Source organism: Gavialis gangeticus, unplaced genomic scaffold, assembly GCF_001723915.1.
Source record: "Gavialis gangeticus isolate Ggan-Ray unplaced genomic scaffold, GavGan_comp1, whole genome shotgun sequence".
NCBI classification, from domain to species: domain Eukaryota; kingdom Metazoa; phylum Chordata; order Crocodylia; family Gavialidae; genus Gavialis; species Gavialis gangeticus.
This window is the reverse complement of record NW_017728993.1, coordinates 49734962-49757353: the sequence shown is the minus strand read 5'-3', so window position 1 is coordinate 49757353 and position 22392 is coordinate 49734962. Positions and strand designations below refer to the sequence as shown.

General features: G+C 37.3%; 1 protein-coding gene across 2 annotated transcripts in view; it reads left to right on the top strand.

Annotated features, from left to right (window-relative positions):
* COL11A1 (collagen type XI alpha 1 chain) overlaps positions 1-22392 on the top strand; it is a 334641-nt gene that overhangs the window by 112445 nt on the left and 199804 nt on the right. The window contains exons 6-12 of one of the 2 annotated variants that reach the window (XM_019501723.1): positions 8269-8421; positions 8612-8710; positions 12639-12893; positions 15869-15931; positions 19047-19088; positions 19530-19592; positions 22283-22357. In XM_019501723.1, the coding sequence (XP_019357268.1) occupies positions 8269-8421; positions 8612-8710; positions 12639-12893; positions 15869-15931; positions 19047-19088; positions 19530-19592; positions 22283-22357 (750 nt within the window). Of the gene's footprint in view, positions 1-7888; positions 8006-8268; positions 8422-8611; positions 8711-12638; positions 12894-15868; positions 15932-19046; positions 19089-19529; positions 19593-22282; positions 22358-22392 lie in introns of both variants that reach the window. The other variant, XM_019501722.1, reaches the window with a different exon arrangement.

Below are 22392 nucleotides of genomic sequence, written 5' to 3'. Positions count from 1 at the left end.
CACACACACACACACACACACACACACACACACACACACACACACACACACACAGATATATACTAAAAATGACTGAATCCTGAAATCTACTTCTCAGGAGCGTAATCCCCAAAAAATCATTTGTGTCTTCTGACAGTCCATAACTTGGATTAGCATGGTCGATTTCTAAAAATATATATGTGCTAGGACTAAAATTGTGTTAGCCTGTAATGCATCAGACACACATGTAGACTATCTACATTCCTTATCTGAGGGGCAGTCAAAATACAGCCTGTAGGCTGGATCTGGGCTGCCAGGCACTTTCATCTGGCCCGCAAGCACCTGCAAATAATTGTATCCAGTTATGGATACAAATAAATACATTTGTATCCATAAATAAATAAAATGAATTAATAACACCAATAATAATAAAATTATAATAAATAAATAATAATACAGGAATAATACAATAAATAATAATACATATCCATAAATAAATCAATCAAATAAATACATAAATAAATAAAAAGAAAGCAATATAATTAATGTCAGTCAACATAAGGAAAGTAAGACCTGTCAAACAATATGATTTTATGGTGATTACAAGTTTGTTTGATAAAAGTAACTGGGTAGATTCAACAGATTTTTGTAAGTTTTTTATGCACTACCAATTAAAAAAATAGCATGCAATATGAATAAAATACATGCTGAACAGATTAAAAATTGACTGATGGATCTCAAAAAATAGTCATCAGCGGTGAATCATTACTGATTGGAAGACTTGAGAATATGATTCCACAAGGTTTAGTATGAGGGGCCTGGAAGTAAAAGTATAATAGCTACTGCTAAAATTTTCATGTGGCACAAGACTGATGAAATATAACAGTGACCTAGCAGTCATACAGACTGTTAGTTAGCTGGACCCTATCTGTCAAAATGAAGAAACACATTTAAAAACAAGGCAAGTAGGCCAAACCCATAGAATAAGGGTTTTAACCTGGAAATTATAGACTCTGAAAAGATGCTAGGAACCAGGACACCTATATACATGTGCTCCAACTTGTGCTAATTAAGTGCTTAATCAAGTTTGCTGGAGCATACTAAGTGATCCAGGAGCCTCCGCATCGTGCGTCGAACAAGCTTTAGTTAAAGTGCCCCATTGCAATTTTCAAGTGCAGCACGCTGAATACATGTGACACTGCAGGCGCTTTAATTAAAGTGGCTCTCAGACCACCCCAGAGCACGTGTAAAGATGCTTGACATGGTGGACAACTGAATATAAGTGCCCAGTGTGAGGTTATGAGGCCCTTAGCTGCATAAATGGAGCAGTGAGCAGTAATAGGAAGGTAATTTTACCTCTCTGAAATTGGTGAGACTGATATTGGAACTTATCATATAGTTCTGGTGTCCACTTACTAAAAAAAAAGTGTTGAAGAATTGGATGGGAGGCATAAAAGCCACAAAAACAATTTCTGCCCTGGAGATAATGCCTACAGTGAGAGACTTACATGTTTAACTTATTAAAAAACAAAAGAAAAAAACTTGAAAGTTGTCTTTATTACACTGTAAGTTCTTATACAGAAAGAAAATACTAGCTGCGGGAAAATGCATAAAAAAACCCATGGACAGAAGCTGAAGTCAGAAAAATAGAAATTAGATTTAAGACGTATATATTTAATGGGTAAAGTGGTTTAACCAATGGATGTTACTGTTCACTGAAGTGGTAGATTCTCCATTTCTGTGCTTTCATATTGAGGCAAATTGCCATCTTTGGTAAACAAGATTTAACAAGTACCAGTTATACTTTGGTCAAACACAAGTTATTGAGCTCAGAACTGGGAAAACTCAGTGAAATTTAAAGATCTGTGAATATACAGATGTCCCGGTTGAACTATGCTGAGAACTTGACTATGAGTCTCCTTTGTTGTGTAGATGTATTGAAACAACATTCCAAAACAGACTTTTTTAATACTGTTTATAAAACATGAGTTAAAAAAAGAGCGAGAAACAGAGCAAATGCTCAAAGCAACAGATAACTGGCAGTTTCTTACCTTTCTATAATCTTTATGCACAGTCTTTGTATAAGGCTTTTTGTGCTGGAGAAAAGATATTTGAAATTCCCAAAACATTTTCTTTCCAACTTGTAAAGAGATTTTTTTTTCAAATTATTCTAGTAATATAAGTCTCTTCCTGCAGTGGTCACCATTAAAACTACAGTACTTACACCCCAAAAAAGGGACTGAAGCATGTAATGTTGAGACTTGGAAGGCCAGCTTTTCACTGCCTGGTTCCTAGAGTACAATCCACAACTTTGAATTAAGCAAAGCAAGTCAAACCGAACTAAAACACCACCTCCACCAGCAAGGCAGACTTTTGTTTTAAAACACACAAGAAGGAAGAAGGGGTGAATGTCCCCTTTTATGCAAGAGGGGCTAGGGGTCTTTTACAGTCCAGGTGATGGGCTGCATGTTGGTATAAAGCCAATAAAATGTCAATGGAAACTCATTTATGTAACTGCTCAATACTCTGTTACCTTCTGTCCAAGAAAAAGCTCTTTAATTTGTAAAATGAGGAAGGTTAAACAGCTGGAAGAGTTGCAGACCTCTAGCTTTGGACTTGGCAAATTAAAGCAAGTTAGTGCTTGCAGACTTCATACATAATGTCCATTTACTGAGAGCATCTGTTTCATTCTGTGTCTATACTTCAGTAGAAACTGATTCAGTATCAAGATCAAATTATGTCAAAGGTCCAGAAAAAGTCTCTGGCTGGACTTTTCAAGGAGTATTCAGGAAGATAGGCATGTGATTCCCCTGAAAGTTCAGTGGGCACCTGAAGCTCCCATGATTACTTTGAATATCTGGCTCTGCCTAGCTTTTTCATAGTCATCTCTAAATTGTAAATGAAATCACATTAAATTCAGCCAAATCAGAAGCATAGCCAGTTCACAAAAATAAGGGGGAGCAACTTATTTATCCACCTAATCCATCTTTCATGATATTGGATTGTACTCTGTAATATATTTTCTAGTATGTTTTCCAGTTTAATTTTTAGTGGCCTCAGCTATGAGGCTTTCCCATCTTCTCTTGGAAGATTATTTCACAGCCTAATAAATCTTACTGTCTGACTTTGCCTGGAGAAATTGCTCTCAAAAGGGAACTATGTTTCATTTGTTTTGGACCAGTCCCAGATTCATGGATTACTTGTAAAAAATGAAATGTATGTCTTTTAATGATACGTACTTCAGAGTAGAGATGCAAATGTCACCTCTGCCTGCTTCCTGAGAGGCTTGAACCATCTTTTTTGACCATATTAATTTGGTCTCCCTTTCAGTTGTTTTGTTGATTAGAAATTTGGGTTTTCCATTGACTAGTGTGAGAGAACTATTTTCATGTTCAGCATAAAGTAGTCAGGTACATTTTCGAACTTCAGTCAAGCCAATTAGCAGGCTGTAGAAGTAACATATTTTCTAACAATTAAGGAAAGTATTCTTTCAAGCAATTGATTTAATGCAAAATCATGAACTTTTTGATTACCATTTATCTTTATATGATCTTTCTTACGGAGCTATTCTTCCCCTTGTGGATTTACAACACAGTCATCTCTTCAGGCATGACATTTCCTTCACCTCCATTCACAATTCATCGACAGTGTGATATAAGGACTGTCTTTTTGGTACTTTACTGTTTAGAACTTTCTTATCTCTTCTAGCTGTGACAGCTGTGACGACCTGTTAATATTATTGTTTTTGACTTTTAACTATACTCATTTTTTTTCTCGGCACCTTTTCTTTATTCTGTTACAGTTTATAACATGTTAATATTCCATACACTATTGAGAGGAATCTTAACTTCTTTTTTAGCTAGTCAAACTGATTTAATGATATCTTTCAGGATATGGAAATTTGACCTTACTAAAACTACAGCATGGAATCCTAGAACTCATTTTTCAGTCACCTTCTGATATACATGCAATTGTTTTATCATCATACCCAGTTAGTTGTTGTAGCCATTGTATGAGTATAAACAGCTAACATTCATTGTTTATAGAAACAAAAAAAAAAAGTTAAACTTTCAAGTAATTTCTGTAGCAGCAGCAGCAGCATCCATTTTCCAAGCAAGCCTCCCCTAGGAATATTTAAGCCATTCCTACAGTTGGAATCTCTCTTGTATGTCTCTGACCTGTTGCTTCTGAAATTCATGTGATGAAGAAAACAGTACATCTCTTTAACTGAAACTGTATGATGATCTGGTAGTGTAATATAATCACACTGTTCACTCTGCTAAAGAAGGCATGAGATCATACTGGAAATATTTTATCCCATCAAGGAACACCAAGTTTTATTCTTCCTCTGACTTTTATGAAAACAACCATATGCAATCGTCATTACAAAGATAGCTCAAATGTAAATTACTGGTGGCTTTACACTAGGAGAGAAAAAAGACAGAACATTGTGTTACCCTTGGAATGTTAATTCCTTCGCACATTTCACTTGCTGCCCCATTTGGAAGTACTAACTGCAGTGTAGACACCATCTACCACCTTCCTCCTTCCAGCATCCATGTAAAAGATGGCCCCCTGTGTCTTGTTGTTATTAGTAAATCCATCATTACTGGTATTCGAATGAAACTCAGTTCTGCTTTCTTTTCATTCAGCCCATTTTTAGCCCTTGCTAATCCTTCACAATATCTGCCACAGTTTGGGATCTGGATAAAAGTCAGTTGAGAACCAGAAGAGACAGATGCAATGCTACTTAATGATGGCAGAATGGTTTTACTCTTGGGAAATCTAAAACCACACCATAAACTGAGGACATCTTATTGAAGATTACCATTTTCATTTAGTGTCTTTTCATATGTAGTCTTTCTTTCTTTGTCGTCCATGCCTTTCATGTCTTCTGAGATGACTTTTATAATAGCAGCATGGCCGGGCAGCCAGGTCCCTGAGCTCCAGAGGGCCTGCTGTGAACAGCAGGGACCCAGAGTAGCATGTAGTCACTCTAAGGCTGTGCTGCTTGCAGCTGCTCTGGGATGCAGTCTGGGATTGGGGCCTCATGCAGTGCATGTGGCCATCTGACGCACCCTGCTTGCTGCCTGTGGGTCGCTCCAAGACCCATGGGCAGCAGCAGGGGCTAAATAATATGGTTCTGTGGGCCAAATCTGGCCCACAGGCTGTATGTTTGACACCCCTGTCCCATAATTCTCATCAACTCACCAACTTTCTACTCTGAGAGTCTGCAGCTGAATGACAGCCTAAAATGACTGGCTTTTTTGTGACACATTGTATATTTAAAGCCAGTTTCATTTGCATTAAGTATAAAGGAGTAAAGCATCATCCTGGGAAAGTTACATTTTCCACTTGCTTATGCATGCTGCAATAGATGCCTCCACATATCCATACTTTTGTATGTGTATTTTATAGTTTTCATTCATAAGTGTCTGGTTTTTCAAACTGTGCCTCTGGCATAAGTTAGCATAAATATGAATTTATGCACCATGTTCCCTTTTCATACTAACATAATTGGCACAACTGTTTTTTCCAGTCAACATTTTTGTTTGGTTGTGGCTTTTGAAGAACTTTTCTTAACTGCTGTTGTAATTTTATTAGCCACATATTTGGCACTGTCCAACAAAGCCATTAATTGTTGAATGTCCCGAATGAATGCTGACGTTTACAGCGTCTCAGTTTGTGGAAGGCTCTGTGATGCTTGTTAGTATATATAGTATAATTTGGAGCTATTTAAAAACAAAGTAAATTCCAGTAGCATATATTTCTTGAAATTTCCTCTATTGAAATAGTTTTGTAATATTTTTCTCCATTTACCCCCTGGGATTTTGGATATTCTATTTTAACGCAATTCATATCTAGTATAATGTATTAACTTGAATGGAATTTACACTGAGGAGAATTTGACACAATTTTTGCCACAGAACTATTTGCATATACCTGATTGATCTCCCTGGTCAGTCAGTCTGGCATAAAATTCATAGAATCTTTATTCCCCCTATATTAAAACACTTCACAGACTCTGCAACAGAAGAGAAACAAATCATTGGTGGATTTATACATGTTATAGTACCTCCAAGCAAGTCATGTACCTTGCTAGTTTAAAAGGAATCTTTTAATAGTTATTTTACACTGTTGCTAATGGTCTTAGAGAAGTTTGTCAACATGTTTTGCTTTCATATTGTCAGTGTTACTCTTCATTAGAAACCAGTCATGTTTAGCTAAGTTTCCAGGAATAAGAACTCTTTCCTTTTCTTATTTCCTTCTCTATATGAAAATGGTAATGTTGTCTCTGCACAGCTCTGGCAGGATGAGTTGCAAGTTAAAGTTTTTCCATTGACTTCACTGGGAATAACCAAACAGAAAAGGGGTGGGAAATAATCGCACATTATTTTAGTCTAAAATGGCACCTGATTTGTATTATAAATGCAGTGCCATTGATTGTCTGATTGTCAAGTGAATACTTCTTCTGATGTCCATGGGCATGTCTACACATGCATTAATGCGCTGTGGTGCATTAATGCACTGTGGTTACTGCACATTAAGTTTAGTACCTCTGTCCAGTGTCAGAGCCTGGTTTGACCAATATGCAGTAGTTCATGACAAATAGGTAGATTTAAAAGACAAACATTCAGTAGGAAGGATATTCTTGACCATATTATAACAATTTAAAGTTGCATCCTAGGCCTAAATAAATCAGAGCTGTGCATTTAAAGTTTTATCCAAAAATATCCTATTTAATTTTGGAGGATATATTTTAAAATTCAAATACTTCCTTTTTTTTCTTTTCAGTATATCATGTAATAGTTTTATCTATGAAAATAACCATATGCAACATCAACATAAAAAGCTTTACTAAAAATATATATTTTCTTTTTTATAAAAACATGATCAATACAATAATTGCACATAATGAAAAAGCAAGATTTCAAAGTGATTTGAGGTCAAATTATTTTGATATTGGTATGAAAATGGGTGCACAGAATAGAAATGAATACATTTTGTGTAAAAGGTCATTGACAAGTTAGAGGTGCAAAAGCAATAAAATAGCAAAAAGTCAATTCAGTGGTTCAGCATCAAGTCTTTGCTACTTTTTCACTAAACACTTTTTCCTCACAAACTTGTCTTCAAGGCAAAGGTAGACCTGACCACTATAAGCTGGTAAACTAGCATCTTTCGCAAGATGATGTAAATTATTTTGGGGAAGCAAAGACTAATTTTAATACTTTCTCCAATATTGCTAATACATTTTTTTTATGACAATGACATTAAGTATTCCTGTAAATACTTAAATCACATCATAATCATTTCCCTGTTGGGAGAAAGAAAGGTGTGGCTGGAGCATGTTGTATGTTGGTGGAACTATGTGATGTAAGAGTTCCTTGAGGGTCATTACTAACAGACAGAGTATACAGCAACATTGAGACTGCTTGCATTTGCACCAAGTGGGCAAACCAGTTCCATTTAATTCTACTTCTAGAAATCACACTCTTCTTGCAGGCAGTATGTAAGTAGGTAGAGACCAAGCTGAGAGGGGTGGAAAGAGACTATTATCAAATTATTTGTTCCTAAAATGATCTAAAAATATGTGATTTTGCAAATGCTGGTAGGATCTCCCCATAGTCTAAATTATAGCTGACTATTCTGTGCAACCAATAAAAGATTTTTTTTCTTCTGCATCCATTACTTGCTTTTCATGACCTTTGTATTGCATTTTAAAAAAGGAAATAAAAAATCATGCTATTGAGTGCTTTTCTCAATGAATGAACATGTCAAATTATTCATGCTTCATCACACTAACATTAAACTTTACTCCCAAGTAAAGGTTAAGATGCTTTCCAATTTGCTAATGTAGTTTGCTGCCACTAACATAGGCATGCCTGATATTTTTCCATTTGCAATGTAGTACCTACCAGAAGATTTACTCGAATATGGCTATGAGTATGGGGAAGCAGATTATAAAGAGACTGACACTGTTACAGAGGGACCCCCACTATTTGAGGAGACAGTTGCACAAACTGAGGTAACAAAATCGGGTCCATTTGTCATGTAGTGTCCGTCTGTCTCTTACTGTGTAGTTTGTTATTTTGTGTCATCTTACCTAACTCATTAAATTCCTTTTACTCGCTCCTTTTTCGTATGTATATCACTTGTTTTTACTTAGCAGTGGAAAGCCTGACGACTGACAACATTTTGTCTGTGCTGAGCCTCCTTTCATTCATGCTTCCTGCTTTTCTTTCTTATTTTATTTATGTTTTTCCATTCCATCTTTCGCCACATTTGCAGAAAAAGAAAGCCAAAGCCAAAGAGAAGATGACGACAATGGCTGCTTACTCAAAGGACAAACCCAAAAAGATCACAACAAAAATATCTGAAAAATTTGCATCCAAGAAGAAGAAAAGTTACCAAGAAGCAGCTAAAGGCAAACTAGGGGTAAAGGTAGCAAAGAAATAATCAAGATCTTTCTCTGGCCAAGACCGGAAGATCTCTGATCATGAGACATAACTAGCCCTAACCCCGCTAGATGAATACATCTCTGCCTAATGCTATATTGCGATTAAACAGTGATTCCTGCTGGATCTTTCCCATTTACTACCTTTTTAACAATGTACTTTCTCTTTAACATCAGGCCAACGTTGTTGATGAATTTCAAGAAGAGTATAGTGTAACTGAAAATGACTACAGTTCCCAAACAGAAGCTCCTACCCAGACTACTGAACCAAATGAGGTAATGAGAGTAGGGCACAACAACGTGGGGGGGTTGTAAAATGCAGATGAAGATGCTTATCAGTGCAATGTTAATGGCAATGAATTACAATTGCTTTTTTTAAAGGAAGGGGGTGTGGATCTCTAAGGTGCCTCCTCTCCGTATCTTGTTTTATAACAGAAGCACATGAAAGGGAAAACTCCTCTCGGTATATGTATCTGGATAATTCTGATCAATGGGATTTTATGCATGAATAGTGAATGTCAAAACTTTTCCTGAGCATACTTCTCTGATGGCCCTGTAGGAGGTTTGTTCAAGTAAAAATGGTGAAGTCCTTGCTCCTGCAAGTCCTTCCTTGTTTCATATAGCGCGTGGAGTGCAAGGTTGCTGTATCCAATGCAGGTGTGAGTAGGACTACACTTCGTGAAAGTAGGAATATGTGCTAGTTATAGTCCTCTGCACTGGTGGGAAACAAAACCTTCCTACTCTTCCTCTTTGCTCTAAGAGTTACAGAGTAAAAAAGAGGACTGACAACAGAAAATGAGGATCTCTGAGGAGATATGGTTTTAAATGCAACTAGGAGTAGTTAATCATTCCTCTCTCTACTGCCTAAACAAGTTCCCCTTCTCCATCTTACGTACCACTTTCTACCTGGCAGACAAACATGGATTCAAATCTCTGCCCCTCAGCTATCATAGATCAGATAGATTTAAAACATACATCTCTCAATCCCTGAGAATCTTCTTTTTTAACTGTAATACCAAAACCATAGCTAAGGGAGAAACTAACTTGTTTGCTATTTTTGTTGTATTTTAGCCAACTGAATTTTTAACTTTGATGTTTTACTTCACGTAATTCATAGTATACTGAAGTGAGTCGAATGCCATCACTTTAGCAGTTTTTTTAGCCAAAAAGAACAATGAAAGCCTTTGCTTGTTGTTAAGGTTACATTCATACTAAACATTATTGTTTTGGTTTTGTCAGTAAGTATTTATTTGAGCGGCGCATCTGGGAAAAATCATGTAGTGACTTCAAATCATGCTAAAATTATTACTGCTTGATAACAACAATAAAACACCTAAGCATTATTTTTAAGGAAACATTAATATAAATGTTTTACTTTTGTGTGTATATATATGTCTGCATTTATATAAATATGTATATGTGTGTATATTACATATATATGCATATACACACATTACATATAATATATATATATAAAAATTACAATAAAATGGTTTTTCAATTTCCTCTTACATAACGCTTTCAAAATGAACATATATTGCTTGAAAGATGTACAAAACTAAACTATCCTCCTAAAACTACAATCATAACTCATTCAAGCCAAATATGAAAATTAGTACTGAAATTGTTCATTTTACGCTTTAAACTGTAGAGCAGATGCCAAAAAGTTCATACGATTTAGATAATATGATGAAATACAGAAAGAGAAGTAAGTTGATTTTATCATTTCCTCCATATGCATTTTAGAAATTAAAATGTAAATGTCAAGTCTTTATAGCTATTGAGAGCTGAGTTTTAGATTTTGCAATTATCTGGCAGCTGTTCATGAGGAAGGGTTCTGTAGTTACACTCCTTGCATTTTTTACATTGTGTTAGGCAGTAGGGCAATATTTTTACTGTAGTGAGACCAAACCCACAATGCTAAGTTTTTTCTTCAGTGGGAGCCATATGAAGCAATTTTGCATAAAAAACCCAGAAATCAGATCTTTAAAGATACGTAAAAAAAGGGGTTGATTTCCAAATAGTGATTTGATTTCTGAATGTATTTGGCTTCGTTCTGATGTACACAATGTAAATTAGAAATAGCAATTTTGTAATTTTTGGAACTGCACTGTCCCTAAATTAAAGTAAAATCAGAATTAGACCATCTGTTTTAACTCTTATATTTCAACGGCACCATGATTGGACCCAGACACCATTAATGATTTTGGATAGCAAAGTCTCCTTGTATGCTGTTTAAAGATACATCAACTCACTCCAAATAAGACTCCAGGGTACACATATAATGTTGAATATTTGGCTTCTTATGTTTTCAAAATGTTCTTTTCCCAGAGACTTAAAGAAATACAGTTATTTTCTTTTAAAAAAAACGTTTTGTACATCTCAGATAAAATGCTTTTAAAATATGTTTGGAGTTATATGAAGATTGCTTGGTTTTACATTGTTTGTGTCATTAAGGATGGAAGTTGCAAGCAAGACTTAGGGCCTTGTTACACTTCCATTTTAGGCAGATCCTAGAGCTCTTAACACCCCAAACTAGTCTTAAGCACACTTTAGGTAGCTTAAAGTTACATCACTCCAGGGCAGGTTTATCTCTGATCCTTGTTACATGGCTCTTGTTCCATTAACGTGTGGCCACTCCCCACAGATAAATTGCCCAAGTTGGAGTCTTCCAACATCCTAGGATACAGTGTCCCCCTACCCTACCCTCTTGTTCTGTGTGGACAAACTTTCCACACCTTGAACTCTACTGCCCAAGGGGTGGTCCTGGCACCAAACTAACTTCCCTTTCTATCCCTGGGGCTGTGACCTTCCCATTCCCAGTGGTACAACCTCATGCAGACAGCCTGCAGAGCACATACCATTTAGCCAGGACACAGGGCATAGACAGGTCCAGGAGTGGTGTCTAGAGGTGATGGCAGGGGAATAAGGTGGTGGCCAGATTGGGTCCCTATTAGCTGGGACTTCCTTCCCAGGAAAGGGGCAGTAGCTCCCCAAAAAGCACTGCTCAGCTCCCACCACCCCAAGAAGCATGCTCAGCACTCTCATGCCCCAATTCCAAATTAATTTATGTAATTTATTAAAACATGAGACTTGCTTTAATTTACTTCCTCTTTATTTCTTTCTGAATTAACTTCTTTTATGTTATCTTTCCTGACTTCCTTCAATTCACCCCCCTTTCACTACCCCATTTTCTCCACCTCCTGTTTCATTACTTACACCTATTCCATTAATTCTCTGTCTCCCCCACCAGCCCATTTCTCCCACTCCCCTACCTAGAATGTGGCATAGAAGCCTGTCCTGGCCTACCACCCCTGTAGTGGCACCTCACCCCTATAGCTCCTAATCAGGCCCCTGCTCACCAGCCCCCTAGTGGCAAGTAACAGCTGTGCAGGTTGGGATAGTTTGAGAAGTTTTTTAGTCTTAAGGTGTAAGTACTCCAAATATGAGCTAGCACTAACACTGATCAACATTTGAGGAGCTCAAAGTGCAACGTGTAACAAGACCCTTAGCTTTCACCGAAGTTTCAACTTTATCTTCTATGAGTTTTTCAGGTGGAATTTAGTATTATCCAAAAATACATATAAATTGCTATTAAAGCAATGAACCATGATGTGTATGTATGATGCATGTACTGCAACATCATTGGAAGGAAAAATGTTGAAACATTCAGCCTGGCATTATTATTCATTGATGGATAAGAATGCTGGATCCAGCTCAAGTAATACTTGCACTTCCTGCCAATTACAAATTAGAAAGTTGTTGTCTAAACAAATCTAAATAAATCAATAGGTCATTGGGATACTTATGTTTGATTGTATTCCACATGATACATATGTTTGACAACTAAAAGTGTAAAACCAGGAAGGGAAATTTAGATTATATTTGGTACAGAAATAACAGTAAACTAGCAGCTGCACATAGTATATGCATGAACAATTAGAGTTAATGTTTCAGGAAAAAAAGATGTATGAAAACATAAGTTCTTTGTACAGATTTGGGTACATAGAATGATCTTTTAATTACTCTGAAATGCTGGCTTTCTAGTCTTTCAGAATCTAATTAAAAGAAAATATGCATTTGTTTACTATTCTGACTTCTTTTTGACATCATCATGGTCAATCACCAATTGCTTATATTGCTTTACTAACAGTAATACACATCTTCCTCCTATTCCCAAACCTTTGCCTGCTTACATGAATAGCAAAATCCTGTTGAAGAAGTATTTACTGAAGAATACGTAACTGGAGAGGATTATGATTCAGAAAATAAAAAAACTGAGGAAACTGAATATGGAAACAGAAGAGTAGACTTCAGTGAATCTGACCTACTGGTAGATGGAGATTTAGGCGAATATGATTTTTATGAATATAAAGAATATGAAGAGAAACCTACCGATCACACTAATGAGGAGTTTGGTCCAGGTGTTCCAGCAGAGACAGATATCACAGAAACAAGCGTAAGTTGCTTAAAGGCAAATATAATAGAATTAGAAATCAATTTAATTTTAGCAATTCTTCTTTAGTTGTCTGGATTGCTTGTTATAGTCTTTGGAGCATATAGAACTTGATCCAATGCCCACTGAAGAAGGTGTAAATGCTGCCATTGCCTTTGGAACAAGCTCAGTGCCTTTTTTGATGTTCCTTTATTTTTATTTATATTAATAATGTTCTTTTTCATACTTTTTGGGGAGTTCTAAGGAAAACTTACAAATTGAATGAAATTATGTATCTTTCTAATTTTTTCTTAATGTAGAAAAATAATAGAAATCTTCCTTACTAGATAAAAATGCATGACTTTTTTCATTGATTTCAAGATCTTTATATAATATTAGGAGATTTATGAGCTCATAAACTTTGTTATGCTAAAAATCAACTGAAATATATAGGACAGACTAAACAGATTCAGGTCCTGTAATATCCTTTGTAAGAAAAGTATTTGGAGTGGAAACTGAAGGCCATAAATGAATGGTGGAGAATTCTCAGTATCCCCCTCTGATGCTCTTTTCAAGGGTGAAAGCTTTGTGGCCTTGCAGATTTTTGCTGGTACCAAGACAACAGGACAATTTTTGTAATTGGAAATAATATTCAGTATTGACTTTCTTGTCATTGATGATGAATAGTGTTCCTCTTCCCATGATAAAGTCATTGGTTAGTAGAAAGATTTCACATTTTGCTTCAGTGTTATATACCCCTATTTCTCCATAAAGGGCACAACCTGGCAGGGAATGTTGCTAATATGGGAAGCAGCTTAACCTCCCCTGTGGATTGAAAAACCCCTGTGTTGTAGAAAGGGAAGATTTTGTGTAATACGCCCATTCCCTATCCATCCTAGTTTTTTCTTGCACACTCAGTTTGGGATGATTGATTGGACTTGCTTTGAAGTTGCTGTCCAGTGCTACCCTTGAGCTTCAGTCCTTTATGTTCAATTTACTGTTTATTTTCCCTCTTTCAATCATGTGGTACAGTTGAATTTGTGACTTAATCTTATTGGTGCCCTGTGACATGGGTTTGGATTTATACTGCTGACATAGATGGTAACAACAGGAAGGATCAAATTCACTCCAGAGGGGAGAGAGCCTGTACAGGCCTTGTGAATTATCTGTGTGCTGCATTAAAAAAACTGTAGAGGAATTGGTTCTTATGTAGACACTCAGCCCCGGCATTAGTTCTTTTGCATTGTCTTACCTGCAAACACATTCCTTGACTGTGTTTCTTTCATAATTTGTCTCATCCCTATGGAAACTCTTACATTCAAATCATACAAACTTATGTGATCCATTGACTTATTTCAGTGGACTGAATTGATTTTTTCTTTTGATTCTGAAGAGTAACTACTGCACATTGAAAATCACCATGATCAAAATTTAACTTTACATTTCTCCTCAAAGCATCCAAAAGTATTAGGTCACACCAGAGACAAAATGGTAAATTCTGTTAAGGAATATGACTGCAGAACTCTTAACAGTAATTGAAATCATGAAACTAGATCTCTGCTCTATCCTGAAAATGTTATATTTCAGAGTCTTCAGCTCTTCAGGATTTATAATAAATATTTTCTTAGTTATATTCAGTGTCTATAGTCAACAGAGAATTGAAAGCTTAACCACAAGTCTGGCTAGACAAAGTCTTGGCTGGAATGATATAGCTGGGAATGGTCCTGCTTTGAGCTGGGGATTGGACTAGATGATCTCCTGAGTAGCTAGGGACAGAAATTACCCATAAACTGGTCTGAGTGATTGGAAACCGGTTCAAATCTGTAACACAAAAAACAGGGATGGCCCACAGTCTTTTTTTTTGGGGCCCCCTCCCAGATATCGTTTTGGGGCCCCTGATGGGAAGAAGTTGTCATTGGCAGTGTGGGGAGTGGCGAATGGCCAGATGTGAAGCTGGCTGTGGCAGCAGCAATGCGGAGTGGTAGCAACTATCCATCTCCCTTCCTACAGCACTGATTTGGAGTGTTCAGGGCTGCAGGTGGCCCCTTAGCTGCAGGGCCCCCTTTGGCCACAGGTTCTTCAGGATAGGATGGGCCAGCCCTGACAACAGAAGTTCAGCGCACTCAGACTGCTTTCAAAATGGCCAAAACTGGTTTAAGATAAACCTGGATGGATAGAGTATCAGACTGAACTATTTTAGGTTAAATCAGTTATTGAACTTCTGTCCCAGTTCCCCTCCAGGTTCAAGTGAACTCACAGTCCCCCAACATCCCAGGATGCTTTGCATCTCCCCCCACCGCCCCCCATGCTGGGTGGGAGGGCTAGCCTTGCCCAAGTTGGCTACTACAGCTGAGCAGAGAGGTTTGCTATAGCATCCCCTGGCTTCTGGCCTGGGCCACTGTAGGCATGTGGCTGCATTTCCAGAATCAGAAGTGAATGTCTGTTCACTGGCTTATCAGTTCAGTCTGTGCAGTTTAAACTAACCAGAAAAGATTGAATTGATTTAGCCTCTGGCTTTTTGACTGTCTGTACTTAGCCCTGAAGTCCCTTCCAACTCTAATTTTCTATGATTCTATGAAATCCCTGTAATGTGACATTTTAACAGCTATAAAGATATTTCTTCATTTATTTTTTAAACACACAATTAGGCTTTTATCTTGCATGGTTCATTTTAACTTGGAGAAAATTAAACAGAGTGAAAAAAGATTTGTTATGACAGTGCTAGTATGTGCAGTGCAGTGCCCTGACCAGCATGTTATTTTGTGGTACTGCTGTTTTACAAGACTACATGAAAACAAAACAAAATATCTTTTGGATTAAACTTTCATTGACTTCAGTGAAAGCAGAATCAACTTCAAGCAATAGTGAAGCAGATGGGGATGCTTGGAAGGTCAAGAGGCAAAATCTCTTTGCTCTTACTCCTCCTTCCCTTTCCTTAAGTTATAGACTCCCTGTTCAGAGTGCACAGGATTCTTATGCTTTATTTTATGATCTGACAGGTGACTGGACATGGTATTTATGGAGAAAAAGGACAGAAGGGGGAACCAGCTGTGATTGAACCTGTAAGTACCTCAGTGGATATTTTTTCTTAAGTTCCCTATGTTTTTCACTGGTACTTTACTTCAGCATTAAACCACATAATTTAAAAACAGGAAGACAATATATTAATTGTGAGGTCCTCCAAGCCTATCAACAGTATTATTATGTGGACTGGCAGCATAAATGATATAGAAAAGCACCACTAACAGCTTCTTGTGTCATTCAGGTTAAGGACAGAAATTACACATAAACCAGTGTAAGTGATCATAAACTGGTTCAAATCTGTAACGCACCAGAAGTTGGGTACACATAAACTGCTTTCAAAATGACTGAAACTGGTTTAAGAGAAACCTGGGTAGATGTAATATCAGACTTAAGTGATTTAGGTTAAACTGGTTTATTAAAATTCTGCCCCAGATCTCCTCTAGGTTCAAGTTAACTCACAACTCCTCAACATCCCAGGATGCTTTGCATCTTCCCTACAGCTACTCCCCTCCCCACCTCCCTATGGGGCAGATGGCTAGCCTTGGCCCAATCTGTCTACTCTAGCCAAGTAGGGAGGCATGCTATAGTACCCTTGCCCTCCTTCTGGCCTGGGCCATTGCAGGCATGTGGCTGCATTTCCAGAATCAAAAGTGAATGTCTGTTCACTTGATTATCAGTTCAATCTATGCAGCTTAGACAAACCTGTGAAGACTGAATCAATTCAGCCTCAGGCATTGGTTGTACTTAGCCTCAAAGGGACAGCTATAATGCCTCCTAAAATACAGAAAAGCTTCTTATGTACAAGAGATGCACGTCTATCTATGCTGTAGTCACTTCAGTGAATGTAGTTCATGTAGACGTACCCAAGCTAACTATATACCTGGTGTCTTGAGTATTGCTAACAGTGTAGCTGCAGCAACAGAGGCTCAGTGAGAGCATCAGACTTGCCTCAAAAGCTGAGCAAATGCTCAGATGATGAGCTCACCTTGAGCTCTGTGTTGCTGTGCCAGTCTTGCAAAAGCTAAGACCGTTTTATTGGGTCAGACTTTTAGCAGGTATCTTTAAGCTTTGGGTAGTCTTTCAAGATCTGTGTTGTTATCATTTCATTATTTTATTTGTTTATATGAATGTGTTATTGTAAGCTGCCTTGGGCATTTTTGGAGAGGGAAGCATAGACATCAAATAAATAAATAAAATAAAGAGTGGTACCCCTGCTAATTAGTTTTAAATGAATTTAGGTACATCTATACAAATTGGACTCAATGCAATGTGTGCCTACCCATATCTTAAAGGATTTGGCTCTGCCTTTTTTTTTTTTTTAAACTTTCCACACCACTCATTGTGAGACCAGCCAATAAAATGTGTATTTTGGTCAATTAAATACTTACTTCTGAAGTGGTAATATGGTTACATAAAAGCATTGCAACATCATGTTACACCAACACTGTGGAACTTTCTGTTATGGTTTGTAAGCTTGCATTCACATTTGTGGAAATTAGCAATGCTAAGGGAGCATGTGGCCTAAAAAACTTCTCAAGCTATAAATAATGATGTGATAGGGAAATTGCTTCTATGAAAGGATATAGTTATGTTGTTGTGCTTTAGTTTAGAAGACTATAATAAACCTGAATTAAAAGAAAAATAGGTTACATTACAAAATATTTTTCTACATTTGTGTAGTGGTTGAATAACTGTTAAAATATGTACTGGAGCCATTCTAGTCTTAATACTTCCATCATTAGGTTTAGTATATCCAGAAGTCGTTGGTCACAGAAAATAAATGAGCGGAAGTTGAGACTGTAGTGCAGTGTCAAATGATGCGTGGAGAACTTCTGACTACATTAGCCCACAAAATGACCCTATCTTTAAAACCTGTCATTCCCATCTTGTTAAACATAACCAAATCCCTTGCAATATTATTTTAAAACAATTGTCATCATAGTTTCATAGTTTCATAGATTAAGGGTCGGAAGGGACCTAGTAGATCTTCTAGCCCGACCCCCCGCCAGGGCGGGAGAACAACAAAAAACCCAAAAACAAGAAATGGGACTCAAATGAGTCCAGCCAGGTAGGCATCCAGCTTCTTCTTAAAGACCCCCAGGGTAGGGGCCAGCACCACTTCCCTTGGAAGTTGGTTCCAGCTCCTAGCCGCCCTAACTGTGAAGTAGTTCTTGCGGATGTCCAATCTATACCTCCTCTCCATCAACTTGTGCCCATTACTCCTTGTTATGCCAGCGGGCGCCAGGGGAAACAGCGTCTCCCCCAAACCCTTCTGGTCCCCCCTAGTGAGTCTATAGACGGTCACCAGGTCCCCCCTCAGCCTTCTCTTGTGGAGGCTGAATAGGTTCAGGTCCCGCAGTCTCTCACTGTAGGGTCTGCCCTGTTGTCCCCGGATCATGCGGGTGGCCCTCCTCTGGACCCTCTCCATGTTGTCCACATCCCTCTTGAAATGGGGCGCACAGAACTGGACACAATACTCCAGCTGTGGCCTGACCAGCGTCGCGTAGAGGGGGAGGATCACCTCCTTGGCTGTACTCGAGATGCCCCTGTGGATGCACGACAAGGTCCGGTTAGCCCTGCCAACCATGACCTCGCATTGTCGGCCCATGTTCATCTTGGAGTCAATAATGACTTTCTGCCTCCGTGCTCCGAGTCAAGTAACGTTAGATCCATTGTGACCTGCATTTTTAAAGGCACTGAACTCCTATGCACAGTTTAGTATTTTCATAATAACACTAAATGACCTGGATAAATTTCAATACACTGACACTCTTATAGAATAGGGCCAAAATAGGATTGAATCAGCATATGTGAGTTGAGTTTGAGTTATGATTGTCTTTATTTTACAAATGATTTTCTTTAAAAATTGGTAATGCAGAAAAGGTGACATCATTGCCCAGAGTAATTCAGGAAAATTCAGTACAAATAGTTTACCTATATGCTTCAGTGGGTGCACTGGTAAGTGAAGCATGGTCCTTAAGAGAAAATGTTAACCTTGGCTGCTTTGGACAGTTGTATTTCTGTGTTTCAGTGAAAACAGGAGTGTCTGGAATAAGAAAACGGTCCCCATTCAAACATAATACTTAAATTATTTTTCCTGTAATTATTTCTTTTTGACTTCTAAATTTGTTTCTGTTTGTTTTTTTCCTGTAGGGAATGCTTGTTGAAGGACCGCCAGGAGCAAGAGGACCTCCTGTATGTGGCTTGTTTTTATTTATTTGTACTCGTCATTTTATTTGTTTTTTCTCATCTATTTATACCTCCTCCTTTATGCATTTGATTTGTCTCTTGTGCTTTGGTACATCTGTATTAACATAATTCAAATTGAGACGTCATAATTTCTCATAGGTAAAATATACTATTACAGAGTACAGTACGAAAGGGCTTGGTTCTAGTGTGATGAGACAAAGCTGGTTGACGATCGATCACTTGTAAAGATTTAACCCTGACTTATTGGTCAGAACTTTAAAAAACTTGACTATACTTTTTTATAGGAAAAAAAACAAATCTGCCTTAATATTTGGAGATAATTATATATGGGTCTTGAATGTAACCTTTTTGCAAAAAAATACACACCTATAAACACTGCTCCAGTTTGTCATACAGCATAATTATGTATGGTTTGTTTTTTCACAGGGTCTTACAGGTCCTCCAGGTTTACAGGGTGCTGTTGGTCCTCCAGGTGATCCTGGTGAAAGGGTAAGTTAATATGTAGATTTTTCAGTAGATTATAGGTATATCTTAAACCGGTTGTTAGTGAAGTTAATGGATGAGATCCTGAACTGGTGCATATTGACACAGCTCAAGAGAAATTGATGGGGCTGTACTGATTTATACCCCTGAGAATCTGGGCAAATATCGCTTTCAAAGTAGCAATACACAGTGCAAACATAAGCAGGGAAAGAGGTTAATTGTGTCAGTGGTTCTCTCAAGCTAGTTAAATTCAAGGAACGCCTGAGAAAATGCCAGCTTTTAACTTTCACTTGTGTTTTGACTATGGAAAAATAATAGACCATTTCTTCTGTTGCAAAGAACTGAGAAAAATCTGGAAATTTGAAATAGGAATCTGTAGTGTCAAAGCCATTTTGACCTGTTGCAGTCTATTTTGTGGATTGTGTAGGTGTCTGAACACCTAACAGTACTAATACTGTGTGGCATCCTTCAAAGTCTCTGACACAGCACCTGAGGGTGGTGCAACATCCTGGTTGAGAATTACTGCTCTAACTCTTACTTCATTGTGTTATTTTGCTGCAAACTATTTCAAAATGTAATAAAATAATTGTATCAATCCAATTACATAATCCTTACATAAAGTTGAATGAGATTTAATCAAAAATGTTTGAACTATTAATCATTCAAAGATAGGGGCAGACATACTGAAATGCAGTATCGAACTCCATACTGAAATGCCGGAAATAGTGTCTATTTTCCAGTTGAACTATATTGGACATACTCCAATCTTTACTGGTGCAGCAAAGGACAAATGCATGTCTTAGCTGCATTAAATGACATGGTGTATGAAAAGTTCAGCTCTGACCATACATAATATTAAAATTGTAGTTTTAAAATAACCTTTTTCAACTTGTATATTTAACTCTGCTATTATTTAAAGACTATGTCTTCACAAGTCCTTTGCTAAGTCTATAACTTGTATAATTTAAAGAAAGTTTCAATGCATTTAGTTCAAAAAACTTTCTGCTTCAACTGACATGATGTGAATTTCACTCAGCTTTAGGAATGACAATTTACTGAGGATACTAGCATGTACATGATATATTTGTGTGTAGGAGGCACTGAGAGTACTTCAACAATTCACTGCGTAATTTGTTGTAAAACTAGGACATGCTTAGGTATGCACATTTGTATTCAATATTTGCTCTTAGAGATTTAATAAATCCTTCAAAATTTATCCTTTTATACTGATAAAACAACACACAAACTTCAAAGCAGCACAATGAAATCACTTAAGGTGATATTCCTTTTGCCAGTTAAGTGGCAAGTGCACAATAATTTTTTGCTTGAGGCAGACCTCAGACTAGACATACCAAGTCTCCAATTCTGACTTGGGCTTCAGTCTTAAAGAGTCCTCATAAGGTCACAGGAACCCCAAGAAGTAAGTCATTATGCAAGGTCAAAGTCTAATACTTTAATATTAAGGTAAAAGCCACTTAGAAATTCAGTTTATGCCTGCAAGATAGGTTTCTTTTCTTTTGTTGGGGTTCTTACTTGTTTTGTTTTTCATACATAGCACTTGGCACATAGCTATTGATATAATTGTTTTAATGGTATCTTAAATTTTTCGCTTCAGTGAAACTTTTATGAAAAAAAAATTCTAAAAAAATATCATTCAGGCAAAGGGCATTGTTCAATTAAACATGTAAAATAGCAAAATCGTATCTTCTGATTCTGGAAAGATATACTCCAGTTTTGCTACAAGGTCCACAATTTATAGAGCCATCATTGATGATGGAATTCAAATTTTGGTATTAAGTAGAAATGTTGCATCCTGATAATTATAGAGAGTTGTCTCAATGTATTTATTGCTCCAAATTTAAGAGCGCTCATGTTTTACATATGCCCTTAAGAAGAGGACAAGTTTATGCAAAAGTTCCTCTTATGTGCATCACGGGGATGAAGTTCTCCCATAAAAATGGTGCTATGAGGGAAGAAAGTGAAAAACTAATTTAACTAAAGCTTTGTTTGGGACCACAACCACTAACTAATGCCTTGATCACAATCACATGGCCTGATTTAACTTTACTTCAGTTACTGTTCTTTGGGGCCAAGTATAGACATTACACTTTTACCGATATAAATGATTACAGAGTGGCATATACCTGTAACAGAATAGAAGTTTGGCACATATAGACTGGTTAAAAAATGGCAGAGCCTGGTCTGTGATTTTCCCTCCCCCCTTCCCCACTCAGGGCAAATATGTGTTCTGTTTGCTACCAAGCTAAACCACATCATTTACAGAAAACCACTTAATTTAAATCAATTCTGCCTCAGGCTTTTGAATGGGTGTATCTAGCCCTGGTGTCTTACCCATGGCTCTGCAGAGTTTTATATCCTTTAATATTTTTTAAGCTACACCTTAGCTTCACTTTCCTAGATGATGTGTAGTGCTTGTTTTTAAAATGGCATCATGTTTGTAATATTCAACAATTAAATTAGTGATGCAGACTTGTCAACCCTCACCTCAATTTATACTGGATTCATAATTGGTGCCTCCAAAATTAATTATGTCTTAGATTCCCACATTGGCCCTTTAAATGACAAAACTTATGAATACAGGTATGGAAACTGGTAGTCCTATAAGTAGCAGGATGTGCTTAGTTCATATAGATGAATCTTCTATAATATTTTTCCATTTTCTTTTGTTCTCAAAGGGCCCTCCAGGACGTGCTGGCCTTCCAGGAGCTGATGGTTTAGCTGGTCCCCCTGGTACCATGTTAATGTTGCCAGTAAGTCCTATTGTCATTACATGGTAGTCAGTTTT